Source organism: Protopterus annectens, chromosome 1.part1, assembly GCF_019279795.1.
Source record: "Protopterus annectens isolate FY-2018-M chromosome 1.part1, PAN1.0, whole genome shotgun sequence".
In the NCBI taxonomy this organism is placed as follows: Eukaryota; Metazoa; Chordata; order Ceratodontiformes; family Protopteridae; genus Protopterus; species Protopterus annectens.
The window spans coordinates 638336832-638351869 of record NC_056726.1 but is presented as its reverse complement, the minus strand read 5'-3'; the positions used below and the strand labels follow the sequence as shown (position 1 = coordinate 638351869).

The following is a 15038-nucleotide window of genomic DNA, read 5'->3' as shown; positions in this document are numbered from 1 at the left end:
TCTTGAAAACCATGAAGAAAAATTCATGAACTGACTGTAGCTCTGCCACTGCAGTGCTAATCTTGACAGGCCAGGTGTATCATGAACTGACTGTAGCTGTGCCATTGCAGTGCTAATCCTGACAGGCCAGGTGTATCATGAACTGACTGTAGCTGTGCCATTGCAGTGCTAATCCTGACAGGCCAGGTGTATCATGAACTGACTGTAGCTGTGCCACTGCAGTGCTAATCTTGACAGGCCAGGTGTATCATGTGCAGCATCTTGCCTGACCTCTCATGTGTACCTCATTACGAGGAACGTACCTCATTTGGGGTCTTAAAAAGTTAATGTTCCTCGAAGTTCCACATTGAAAGAGTCTGTCACACATTCAATGTTAGGAATGTTTTTAAGTGAAATCCATGATAAATAGAAATTAATCATATTAATTCATTAAAGGATATTCTTTATAAGTAAAACCAGCATATTTTAACCATCCTATGACCTTCCTAGTTGAAGTTGTTAGTAAGCCATTAGTATGTGTTCCACATTTTGCCCATTTGTTCCACATTATGAAGGCGAGTGTTCCTCATTTTGGAGATGGAAGGTTGAGAGCTATGCTTGGCACCTTGATATGCTTGGATACACAGATCATCCATTGGCTACTTTACCTCTGACCTGACTGCATGCATATTATTGATTAGTGACTTTGCTCCACTGGTTGAATGCAGTTCTTGCCTCTGAATATCAAAAAACTGAGCTACACTGAGGAAAAACATATGCTCTTACTAATGTTTGGTGGCTTTCTCTTGAATATATGAAATATTTCTCTCTCACACACACACATATACATGTATGCACATAGTATGGTTTGACCTTACTCCAGACTTTGCAACTCATGAATTCACAACTGGAGACTGAACTCTTTATAGGTTCATAGGTGATTACTAGGCTAATGGCACAAGACCCTTTACAAGTCTAGTTAATAATACCCAGGACAGGATTATGGGTCTTTGGTTGTTGGAGCCCTGACTCATTTTACAGACTGCCTCTGTCTTAAGACAGAGGCATGAGTGAATTTATGGTTCCCCATCCATTTATCCAAATTCTTTTTGAAGAGAGTGAGGGACAGGCTTTGTTTTATGAAGATAGGAAGTTTATCCCATAGATGAGGTACAAATCTGTCTCTCTAGCAAGTTCTGTTAAGAGTCACAAATAAGATTCAGGTACATGGAACATGGAACTCTCGTGTAATTTTTCTTGTGAATGTGTAACATTTTCATCAAGGCTGGATTAGAGAATGCCTTATAGGTCGGGCATAAGTCGCCTCTCAATAAACAATATGCGATGAGTTAAAGGGGTAGCGCATTTAGTCGGTCTGCATAAGACATGTGTCTTATGCTTTGTATTTTTATATTGAGAAACCTTTCAGGCCACTACAGTTGGTGTAAGCGCCTGGTTAGGTACATGCAGAAGGGGGCAATGTATTTGATTATGGGCCTGTTAAGGGCCAAATACAATGACACTATGACTGCCTTTGATCTTGATTCCATGCCTTTGCTTTAAAGTTGAGCCATACAGAAGGATTTCCTCACTGCCGTAGCTACCTGGTGGTCAAAGTTTAGGTCACTATCTATCTATATTCCTCGGTCAGTCACCAGTGGATCTACGTTTAGTGGTGTGCTATCAATATTATAATTTGCAGGGATGTCTGATTTACCAAAGGGTATGATTATGAAATTTTTAGCATTCAATCTCAGATCATGGTTTTGGCACCAGTCAATTGTCATTTTCACTCCTGTTTGTAGGATGTCAAAATCATTTGGGGATTCACTGACTGTTCCCAGCTTACAGTTGTCAGCAAACTTGGTGAGCCAGAAGCCCCCATCATTGGCCTTCACTTGAAAAAGTATATACCAAACAGGAGTGGTCCCAACACTGAGTCCTGTGGACCACCACTAGTAACAGTTTTTTTTATCGGAAGTGGATTCACCTATCCAGACAACATGTGTCCTGTAAGTGAGTCAGTTGGCTATCTATCTGATGATATAGGGTCTTATGCCTAACTCATTAAGGTTATCTATGATCCCAGAGTGGAGAATGGTGTTGAAAGCTTTGGCCAGGTCTAGAAAAGCAGTGTGTACCATTTTACCCTTGCCCATGGCCCTGGTGACTTTCTTGAAGAAATCCACTAGATTGAGCTGGTAAGACCTCCTTTGACAAAGCCAAATTTCTTCTGCTCCAGTGTTTGAAGAGTTTATATGTCATTACTGATCAAGTCCTTGTTAATTCTCTCCTGGACTTACAGATAAAACCGGTCAAGCTTATGGGTCTGTATTTCCCTGGGTCAACTGATGGCACCCCCCCTGTGCAGAGGAATGACTGTTGCAGTTCTCCATTCCTCTGGGACAAAGCCCCTCTGGAGGCTGTGCTTAAAGAGAGTTTCTAGTGGCTCTGAGAGATTCTGTTTTAAGCATTTTAAGAAGCATCCTGGAAGGCTGTCTGGACCCATAGAGGCTGTGTTTTTGGTTTTAGCATGTGCAGTAAGGACTTGTTCCCTTGTAATGACCAGTAGGGAAATGGTTGTGCATATTTCTTTGGGTGTGATAGGAGGTCATGGGGGGATTTGAACTAAACTTGTCGGCCAACAGGTTTTCTATAGTTTCAGATGGGAGTAAGTGTTGCTGTTCTTGATTAACATGGCACATTACTGAGAGTTCCATCTGAGGTTATGAACATAATTGAAAAAAACTTTTTATCTTTCACCTGCGAGGCTATCTTTGCCTCCTAGTTTGTTTTGGTAGATTTAACCATCTCTGTAATTTATTTGGTTAGACTAGTGAGTGTCTTTTTCACTGTTTTGTCTGTTCCTTCTTAGCTTTGGAGAGTTTCTTTTCCCTTTTGCTAAATAGCCTATTTATGCTGGGAGTCCACCATGGGGGATTATTTTTGCCAGTAATGATAGGTTTGACCCGGACAGGTACTGCCTCCTCTATGCAACTATGAATGTGGTTGTACAGTGCTTTTGTGTACATCTCAGAGTAGGCCTCAGTGTTATCCAGGGTTGAAGTGGCTTGGAAGTATTATAAGCTGTCACTTAGTTTGAGGTAACTGGCCTTAACAAAGTTCTTAACAGAATTCTTTGTATGAATTAAGAGGTTATGTAGTAATCCAGCTGTAGTAAAAACAGAACTAAATGAGAGTTATAATAAGGTTTGTTTGAGGGGTTATCATGAAGTAGACTTAAGAGAGAGTTTAAATAAAGTTTTGAATAATAGAAAATCTAGAAATAGGAATGGCGCTAACAGAAATAATGATAGTGAATGTATATATTTCACTTCCACCTATTCTATATTGTCTGAAAAAGTTTTGGAACAAGTGAAACATAGTTGGAGAGTGGTTAAAATGGAGGTTGAGTTCTTACAATGTAAAAAAATGTGCTTCTCCTTTAGAAGGGGGAGAAGCATTAAGGATTTTATAGTCCACAGTAAGTTTGATATGCCAAAAATGACAGTTGGTAAGCCAATTGATATACAGGGAACACAAGCATATGGTAAATGTAGTGTATGTAAATATATAACCAAAGAATTCACCAATATTAATGGAGTTATATTTCAAACTAAGAGTTATATTTCAAACTAATGGAACTTTTAATTGTAGAACTGAGAGGGTTGTATATGGTCTCAAGTGTTCTTGCAATAAATTTTATGTAGTAGAAACTAAAAGACAGTTCTCCTGCAGAGTAAAGGAGCACATTAGAGATATTAAAAATAATAAACAGACTAGCCCCATAGCAATACATTTTAATAAATATCATAATGGTAACCCGGAGGGGTTACTAGTTACAGTGTTAGATAGTATACAAAGTAATGTATATATGAACGAACAGCAAATAAAATGCTTATTGAGGAAAAAGGAGGCTTTTATGATTTTGAAACTTAATATAATGAGCCCTATAGGGCTAAATCATGAATGTACATGGAAAAGTTTTTTGTAATGATTTATGGTATGTTAATAAGTTATTAATGCACTATAGGTTTTTATAATAATTTTTTTTATTTAATTGGTTAATTGAATAAGTGGGTGTGACAAACATTCTAAAATGATGTTAGCATGACTGATTATAGTATACTCCGTTAAAGGCGAGTGTGGCTGAGGCGCTAGAGAAGATTGATTTTGTGGAAGAAAATTCAACTTGGATTATACTTTTTACAATAAATTATTTTAGCACTACAGTGGAATTGGCCTACAGTTTGTGGAATACTATAAAGTTCTTAACAGGTTTGGAGTTTGATGGGGGTTCCAGACTAATCTTAATACTAAAGGAGACCATTTTGTGTTCAGATCTTACCAGGAAGGACTTAATGCATGGGAGGGAGAAGCATTCCCCCATGTTCGTAAGTACTAGGTCTAGGATATTCTTACCTCTAGATAAGAAGCTAACTAGCTGCTCCAGGGTGTTTGCATTGATGAATTCCAAAAGCCTCTGAGCAAGTGAATTATGGGTTGTATAAGTCTCCCAGTTTATAGCTTCATAGGTAGGTACTAGAATATTGGCCCTAGGGCCTATATAAGCCTAGCCAAATGGTACCCTGGCTTTTGCCACCCAAGAAAATTATTTTCCTGTGCCCCTGTCAAGCAGAGCCACAGAAGTGATCCCCGGGGTGAAGTTCCTATCTCCCATCCAATCATCAAGATTTTTCTTGAAGAGTGCTAATGAGGAGCTTTGTTTGATATAGATAGGTAGTTTGTTCCAGAGTATGGGAAGTCTCTGGGACAGGAATCTATCACTCCAGCATGTTCTGTTTATTGTGGTGACAAGGTTTACGTCCCTAGAGCGTGTAGCTCGGAGTGATTGGGATTTCTTTACGTGGAGCATGTCCAGCAGCTCTGGGTTTGACATAGCTTTGTATGTTAGGCAGAGATTGCCTCTGAGTAGGTGATATGCGACAGAGTAAAGCTGGAGTTTTTTGAGACGGTCTGCGTAGGGCATCTGTTTGAGGTCAGTAATCCTCTTTATGAGGTATTTCTGTGGCCTTTCCAGTTGGAAAGGAGGGGTAGTTGAAGTCACCCATAAGTATGGTGTTAGAATGAATGTTAAGAGATTCCAGTAGGTTTAGGCAGGAGGTGTGGTTTTCAAACTTATGTTAGGGAAACTGTAGCTAGCAAGGATATGACAGGGTGTCACACCTTTGGTTAGTTGGGCATGGAGCAGCTCAAACGAGTCATGTTGTTGGACCAGTGTAGCAGTGCACTTGCCCTTTATGAACACTGAGACATCTCTTCCCTTTGTTTTATCCTGAGCTGATGGGGCTAGCAATGTATAAAAGGCATTGTAGCCTTTGATAGCCAGGGTGCTTTCCATGGTTCTGAACTCTGTTTCTGTGACTGCACGTACATCTATTTTTTCCAGTGTAAGGAGTGATTCCAGGGAGTACAGTTTTTTTATTTAAACTCCTAGGGTTGAGTAGCAGGTAGTAATGAGTGATTTTTGTTATGTTGGAGGGTTTAACAAGTTTGCACAATCTAAAAAAGGCACTATGGGGATAGATATGTTTTTTTCCAGTATCCAGAAACCAAGTGGTGACAAGTGCAAACCATCTGTGGCAAAGCAGCGTGGTTTGTCGATCATGTAGGCTGGCAGATATTGGAGCCAGTTGTGAGACATTGCCAGTATTTTCATGACCTGTGTCGTTGTGTGTGTGTGTGTGTGTGTGTGTGTGTGTGTGTGTGTGTGTGTGTGTGTGTGTGTGTGTGTGTGCTCCACACCAATAGTATGTGACATTTAACATGAGGAACAAAATGGTGACCTTCTGAACTGTTGGCTTTAATGTTATCTTCCTTTATTTATTCAACATTGTACCATTTTTTCTGTTATATTCAAATTGGCAGCTTTTTGTGAGCTCATGGACAAGAAAGAAAATCATGCTTCCTGCAATATATAATTCCCATAGTTGAAGATGCAGCCATTGTAAGAGAGAATTTGTTAGAATGTTCATAAATTAAACCTAGAAACAAAAGTCTGTGACCATATATTATGCAGCTTTCAGTTATAGAAATGAAGTAAATATAAAGTTAACAATTTCAGACTGAGCCTTCTTTAGTGAAAGCTTTACTGGGAAATATGTTTAAAAGTATAGTTACACCCCCCTTAGAAGGTGATGGATAGTTTTGGTCTGGAAGTCACAACACTTTGCTGTGTTATGTCAGGCTAATACTGATGGAAGAAAATCAAAGCAGTCTCTTTCCATCTGGATTCCTGCTTCTATTTCTTAGGACTGAAGGCATAATTCTGATACTACAGCTGAGAATTATACTAATATTTTTTGTAATACATTTTGTTTTTTTAGTGACAGTGAAGAAGTGGAAGATACTCTTTCCAACAACTATAAGAGTTTCAGAATTCCTTTGATATATGAAAGCACAGTGACATTTGAAAGGTATGAAATTATTTGAATGGTGATGCAATATTAGTGGGAGAGCTTATATGATTATTTATCATTATATGTAGAAAACAGTATTCAACAGATTTATGGAAACTCTGGTATATAAACCTCAGGGGTTGAATCTTGGGTGTGTGCAGATCTGCTCATGCCAAGCTAGTAATTTATATTATCAGGTTAATAAACAAGTTCAACAAATTCATGTTTTAAGTTATTTGTTTGTCTCCGTGTGTATTTATCTCCTTCCTTCCTCCCTTCTTTCATTTCGCACTCATTGTAATTGTCCAGCAAACATAATCATTGCAGGGCTTGAGGAGTGAATTATACTTTCTTGTTGAAAAATGTAATCTATTTAAAATTGTTACATTCAGAGAAAGGATTAATGTGAATGCTAGGAATCAACAGCACACCAGCATGCAATGCAGGTAGAGGCAGAGCTAGGTGAAGTACTCAGGGAAGAGAGCTCAGAATGCAAGGGAAAACTGTGTATCCTGTCTGTAGGTAGTTCCACATACCATTTTGCAGTACAAAAAGACAGTTGAACTGGTTATGGCTGCATGGTGAAAATCTGCAACATACCAGCTCTGTCTCATCCATTTTCATGTGATGTGCCACAGATGTAGCTCTCACAGGCACTGCCATCACTTATTTTTATTTAAAGTTGTTAACCGGGAAGAGCACTGGTCTCTATGTACCTTTTACAGGTGCAGAGCAGAGCTTAAAATACAAAATAAGAATGTAAAGTTGTTGTTTGTATTTTCGGCTTTTCCCGGTAAGGGGTCACCACAGCGAAACTCCGGTCCGCTAATGATTGGCAGTAGATTTTTTTACGAAACGCTGAGGTGCCATCTCGACGCCCAACCTTCAATGAAGGCACGCCCATTTACGCACGCATGTCTTTCGAACTCTACCCAACCACGGGGAGGACATGCAGACTCTACACAGAAGGCACTCCCAAGCCCAGCCGAGAATCGAACGGGAGAACTTCTTGCTGTGAGGTAACAATGCTACCGCCGTACCGAATGTAAAGTACAGACTACAAATTGGTAGTACAGTATACATTGTTTCATGAAAGTAAGAGAGTCAGTAGGCATATAATACAGTTCTAGTCTAAAGCAGTAATCAAATGGAAGGATTAAGAGTGAGTAAGTGAAGGGTAAAGAGATCCCATCATCAAAAGGAAGAAGAAATGGCATGGGAACAATTAGTTGTTGGAAGAAGTAAAGAAGTACCACACCAAGGGAGAGAGTATAGATTTTGAGAGAAATAATTGTGTCTATGTACACCATATATACAGCTTAGGTCTTGTATATAATAGACAGAGTGGTAGAATTTAAGGGATTGCACCCTTTATGTAATATGTACAAGAGGCATCTTTGAAGGGGGAGTGTTAAATCCTCAATTATACTCCCTGATGCCAAGCAGTTATGATAGTTTAATCTTTCTGGATGATTGACAGAGTAACCATCTGTCATAATTTTATTAATTCCTACAAATCAACATTGTCCAGTCTTTCTGTATTATCTTGTCTGCACTATATTCCCAGATAACACTTACAGCAAATCTAGAGTTCAAATACTTTGTCTCATTGTCTTTTTGTCTGTAACTAGCCTCATATATAATCACATCACAACAAATGATGTTTCTGCAAAATCTGTTATTTAGAAGTGGTGAATTTACAAATTATGGTATTCTGTTTGCTGTCACAAGCAGATTATCAGAGCTTGTAAAGGCATTTTCACATTACCAGATGAAGTGCTCTGTTTATGTACTTATGAATTGCCTCAAAGCAACATACCACTGGAATTTATAGCTTTAGCTGCACTTTAACACATTGCTAAGTCTATAATTAAAAATGTAGTATAGTCACAATTTCACAGTACATACACTTCAGGATGTTTTGACTTATTTTGCTCAAAAGGCCAGTGGTATACACTTCAACAGTACACCCCAGTATATGCAGTTTAAAGTTCTCACACTCACTTTCTCAGAAAACCAGCATAACAATTTTCCTCATTACATCCCTTTTGGGGGGGAACGCAGGCTCAATGGTTTCCAGCACTTTTAAATTTGTTATGCTTCACGTTTTTTAAGCACATGACTTTTGTCCACTTTGCATTTGCAATCAAACTTTTTAGACACACACCATCTTTCGAAACATTGCATTTACCAAGGGAATTTTCAGAGCATTCCCGAATTAACAAGTAATTTGATGCAAAAATGCTTTATAGTTCATTGGTTTTAGTTTTACATTTAAAATAGAATCACTAAACTACTTTTTGCAATTTCCAAATTCGTCAAAATGCTCATTACCAACTTCAGAAATTTCTTCTACCAGTATCCTGAAGAACATGCTTCATATGCACCAACATTTTTTAAATACACTTTTGTTTTCACACCTCAGTGTATTCTCTGTGCACAAGCTTGGTAAGTAGCCTTCCAGGAACATGTTATGCATTTCTTTTAGTATGTGTATCTCTGTGTTAGTTAAACATTAGTTATTATTATTATCTTTTCTTGCTATGAAGTTATTTTACATTTGTTTTAAGCTCTGTTCCACTTACTTTGCTCGGATAATCTAGATACTGCTTCTTTCTCTGTCAGCCTTCAGGTGTACCAAAGATTTTGTTCAGTCATTTGAAAATGCTTTCAATAATGCTTTTTGGAGGGTTGCATACCCATTACTGTTTCAATGTGGGCATTTCTTTAGAATATACCAGTGGAAATGTCATTCTTGCTTTATTCACAGTTAACATGGAAGCATTCCCATTCTTTCTCATTGTGATTAAGGATACCAGAAATCACAGTTTGCTAAAAAAAGAAGCAACTCACTGTAAAGCACACATTGAAGTCTCTCTTCCTGTAATTGGGAAATCAACTCAAAATGCATTTGCACTTGCAGACAGCAGCGTAGTGACTGAAAAATAATTCAGCTTCATATGTTTAGACCACATTTTACCAACAAAAGCAACCAGCACACTATGCAAAGTATACAAGACACATATGTCTCAATTATGTGCACTTTATTTATAGTTCTACTGCAAAAATCAAATGAAAACCACAATAGTTTAAGTAGTAAACACACATTTTACAGGTTTCCATCTGTAGTCAGTCCTTTATAAGGTAAATAGCAGGGGTTTCTTCTCTTACATTGATTTGTCCTTTATACTGAGAGATAAATTCAATACTCTTTTTTATACTACAAGGCAAATGTCTGCTGCAGGCACTTACTGAGAGGCCAGTAAAACAAATTATTTGCAATAGATTTGGCTACAGAGGTGGCATTTTCTTGATGATGATATTGCATGCTGTTAACCTGTATCACTTTGTGATTGTGAGTTAGGAAATGGAGAGTATTTTACAGGCATTGTTGTTGCTGTTTATAATGAATATACATCTTGAAAATAGACTCTTGTACGACATTTTCTTCCTGTCCAAGTAGTTCAAAAACTAAAAAAAAAACATTAAATCTACAGATGTATTCATTAAAATGTGCAAAATGCAATATATTTCACACATGATGTAGAGCCTTCAGTAACCCACATACATCACAGAAAATCTGAAATATCACACAATCTTAATCAAACTGAACACAAATTCCAGTTCTAAGTTTCATTAAAAACCTAACCCTAACCGCAAGATGTTCATAACTCCAAATCAGATCCCCTAAAGCAATTCCATTCAACCACATGCGACTTATTCAGGATAGTATTCCATTCAACTGCACCTGCATAAATCAGATTCTGTTAAAGGGATTCAATGAAACTTCAGATGGCCAAGTAGAAAAAAAATCTTTTTCAAGAATTGCAGTTAGATATTCTGTTATCTACAGTTTCTGAAATAGACTGAAATGTGTACCTCATCTAAAGCTATGACTAGATGGTGTGCTCTGGAAAATGTATATGATAAATGAATAATTCATGACTATGTCACAAATATGCAAACAGTCTACTATTTTCCAATGCAAAGTTAAAAGACCACTGTAGTAATAAACAGAAAAAAACATAACTATTTTTCTTGATATTCTAAATAATATTAATCTTCTTGCAGCACTTCAGTAGTTATTTCTAAGTTTATTTTGTGCTAACCCACAATGTCCCAATTATGGCACCCTCAAAACAGGAAATTGTGATACCCTGCCTTCCCATGTAGGTTTTTTTTTCCATTCACATAGAATTCTAAATTGGATCTTAGTCTCTGACCCCTCTAAATATCAAGTTACCGGTACCTTTCCAAATTCTTTTAGTGACCACCTCCCAACCTACACAATCCGTAACAGCACATCTCTCTCTAAAACCCAAAATATTAAAGAAACACAAAACTTAAGCAAATTCTACCCCCTTACTTTCAGTACTATCCTTAAAGGTTACAACTGGAACAGTCTCAAAACCCTGCCACTAGATGTCGCCCTTCTTTATTTCAACAATTCCTTTCTTAGTATTCTCCACAGCCTGTCACCGACTAGATCCATCAGAATCAAATCCAAACACACCCGCTGGCTTTCTAAAACTACAAAAAAAATCATGCAAAATATGGACAAAGCCTGGAAGCTTTGGTTTACTTCCAATAACCCCTCCAATCTTATCCACTATAAACAACTTTGTAACGAATCGAAAAATCTTATCTGAAAATACAACCAACAATATTTCATGAACCTACAATCAAACAGGAAAAATAACCCCAAACTCTTCTGGTCCTCTATAAATAATCGTCTAAACCCTGGCACTAAAACCAACCCTTGCCCCTTCCTCAACATGGCACCCGACCTTATTGACTTCAAATTCAACTCATATTTCATTGATACAATAGCAAATCTCACTGCTTCCTTTTCTTCTCCCCTTCCTAGCAATCCTAACCATAACTCACCCTCCTCCTCACACCTTCCTCAACATAGCACATTCCCAACATCATGTACTCAAAATCAAGAAAAACGTCCTACCCGTACAGAATTTAACCTTTCCTCTATTTCTACTTCATATATAAAAAAAACTCTTAAAGCTAAAACCTTGCTCCAACTCAACTGACAACATTCCTGCCAAATTCCTCAAGATTGCCACTGATTCAGTAGCTTATCGAATTAGCATTCTAATCAACAGGTCAATCCAAGAATCTTATGTTCCCTCTTTATGGAAAAAAGCCATTATCCTACCCCTCCACAAAGGGGGTCCCTTCTCTGACGTCTTCTGACCTATTGCTCTTCTTTCCCCTATATCCAAAATTCTCGAAAAATGTATCCAAAAACAACTAGTTAACTACCTGTTAAATAGCAACATCCTCTTCCCTACAAAACATGGATTCCATCCTGACTGCAGTACCTCTACTGCTCTCCTATCCTTCATAGATATCATTAACAAAATCCGTGACTCTGGCCATATAGCATCTACCCTTTTTCTAGATCTATCAAAGGCTTTTGATACCATATCCCATTCCATCCTTCTTTCTTAACTCTCTTCCACTGGGTTATCTTCTTCATCCCATGTCTGGTTTGAAAATTATTTCCATTCCAGACAACACGCCATCAAATGTCAGCACTCAATCTCTCCATACCTCCACAACCCTACCGGTGTCCCACAAGGCTCAATTCTTGGCCCCCTCCTATTTAATATTTTCATTAATAATTTACACCAAGCTTTAGCTCACTCCCCCTAGTTCAATATGCTGATGACTCGACCATAGTCTGTTCTGCACCTAACCGTGCCATCCTACAACAAATGACCCAAACAGCTTTCTGTACTGCTGAATCTTGGCTCCACCAAAATCACCTGTCCTTATATGCCAAAAAAACAAAACTTATGTTTTTCACCCCTAAAAAGAATATGTCTAGCAATTTCCAAGACTTTAATATTCTCTCATTGAGTTCCATAAAGATCTAACTCGTAGCTAATACCAAACTCTTGGGGGTTATAATTGACAACAATCTAAAATTTGATCTTCATATCCAATCCAACATTTCTAAAACCCACAAAAAACTTGGCCATATACAAATACAGGCACTATAAATTCCTCTCCCCTGCTACTAAACAAGCCCTAGTCCTCTCTTACCTGCTTCCTTCTCTAACCTATGGTGCTCCTCTACTAACTAACCTACAGTCCTCTTTAAAACTGAAGTTAGAATCCTGTTATAACAAAATCGCCAAATTTGCTTCTAACTTTTGTTATTCTACCCATCACTGTGTAGCCTTAAGGCATCTCCACTGGCTCAAATTCCCACATTTCCTGCTACATCTCCAACTAACTACTTCTCATAGACTAATATACAAACCAAAAGACTGCCCTGCACTCAGCTCCATATTTACCCCTTACTCCCCCACTAGGTTATTACACTCAGAAAATCAAAACTTAGTTCAAGTCCATAAACCAAACCTTCCAGTTGGTGAACTTCTATACTCCTAGACTATGGCCAGGCACTGGAATGATCTCCCCTCCTCTGTACATTCTGAACAACACCCCTTCAAATTCAAATCTGCCCTCCAAAATTATCTTTTTTTCCAATTGGATTTGCAACTGCAGTACCGTCTCTAATGCTAATCCTAACCTAACCCTCTCTCCTTTATTAGCACTCCTTGTATTGCTCTCTTCTTAATTAATTTATGATCTTTGCTGCCTCTAAAATCACATTTCTGTCATGTTGCTTAATTTTACTACTACATTTTGTAGCAGCTAGCTGTACCACTGCACTGCTATCTTTGTATAGTAGCATTATAGATGTAAGCTGTACCTCCTCACTGATTTATTGGATGGTAGAAACCATTGTAAATATTGTAACTACCTTGTGGTAGCCACCTCTGTACTGTTATGCAGATTTTCTATGTAAGAACCAGTTTTCCTGTGTAAAATGTACCTCATTATGGGTATCATTAATTTTGTAGTAACTTTTGTAAGTATAGTAACCACCTTGTGGTAGTTACCTCTGGAATGTAAAGTAGTTTTCCTTATTGTATTAATCTACTGAAGCTTTTCTCCCCAGGCCTCCACTGAAAATGGGCTCTCGTCAGCCCAGTGGACTATCCCGGTAAACAAATGTAATAAATAAATAAATAATAAATAAATGAATGATAGAACATAGAATTGCTGATCACTTAAAGTATTTTTCTAGTAAAACTCTTCAATTCTTGTTGTGTCACATTTAAACACACTGAACTGGCCCATTTTTTTTCTGCAGCAGCAAAATATGCTTAAATCAATTTTTTGTAAAGCTAAGAATCATCCAGCTTCCTAATTCATTCTTTGTTTCTCCAAGAATTATCAAGTTCTTTGATACTGACATTCCAGATGTAAGCTACTCAGTTACTGTATAACAAAAGACCTGAAAATCCGCAAAGATTCGATAAGTTTATGGTCTCATTTGAAGGAAAATATGGCAGCGGTGAATGACAGTACACAGCAAAAGGGATGTGAATTCCTACAAACTCAATGGGTTTTTGGCGCTGGTCTAGGTACCACTGCTAATGATGAAGAGGACCATAACCACTGCCCCTAAATTTGACTCCCAAATGGTAGGATTTCATCCACTGATGGGGTATGAATCCAAACACTGCCAGGCAACAATAAAGTAATAGCAAAAAAGTGCACACATTGTTTCAGTAGCTGGTTTGCAAAGTACAATTTGGCTTGAAGAATATAAACAGAGCATGCAGTGCTGTCCTGAGGATGGGCTTCCAACATCAGTATCTAGACTGGACTGTATGCAGGCAACTTATAGACCTCAGTCTTGGACCCAACATTGCCAGACCCCTGTCACATTGCTCTTCTCATGTGCCAGCAGTGTTCCTATATTCATGGTAACTGTCTTTTAGCTTAAAGTAATATTTACACACACACACACACACACACACACACACACACACACACACACACACACACACACACACACACACACACACACACACACACACACACACACACACACACACACACACACACACACCAAAAAAGTGCATACAACATTGTTTCAGTAGCTGGTTTGCAAAGTACAATTTGGCTTGAAGAATATAAACAGAGCATGTAGTGCTGTCCTGAGGATGGGCTTCCAACATCAGTATCTAGATTGGACTGTATGCAGGCAACTTATAGACCTCAGTCTTGGACCCAACATTCCCAGACCCCTGTCACATTGCTCTTCTCATGTGCCAGCAGTGTTCCTATATTCATGGTAACTGTCTTTTAGCTTAAAGTAATATTTACACACACACACACACACACACACACACACACACACACACACACACACACACACACACACAAGTCCCAAGGAAGGCTAGCATAATTCTACAGTTCCCCATAGCTTTCTTTATGGCATGGTAGTGCTGACACCACTCTGTGTTTAAGGCCAGGCCAGAGACACTCATTTACCAGTTTCTATTAAATCAAGTCAAATATGAAATGTAAGAATTAACATTTTTTTCCTCTGGTAATATGCTTTAAGCAACCTAGTGCAAGGTATGTGTCATATGGCTTACAGAGTGTATATAATGGTTACTGTCTTCTCAGATAAATATCTGTGTATAAATAGACCTTTAGTAAATAAATACCAGCCACAAGAGCATAAAAATACATGAACTTTTCTTAAATAATAAAGATAATAGTCAGACACAAACTAATATATATGTAGGTAGGCAT

At 38.0% G+C, this 15038-nt stretch overlaps 1 protein-coding gene across 1 annotated transcript in view; it reads left to right on the top strand.

Annotated features, from left to right (window-relative positions):
* ITGA1 (integrin subunit alpha 1) overlaps positions 1 to 15038 on the top strand; it is a 2125719-nt gene that overhangs the window by 1774288 nt on the left and 336393 nt on the right. Inside the window, exon 23 of the mRNA XM_044077325.1 lies at positions 6327 to 6416. Within this exon, the coding sequence (XP_043933260.1) occupies positions 6327 to 6416 (90 nt within the window). The remainder of the gene's footprint in view (positions 1 to 6326; positions 6417 to 15038) is intronic.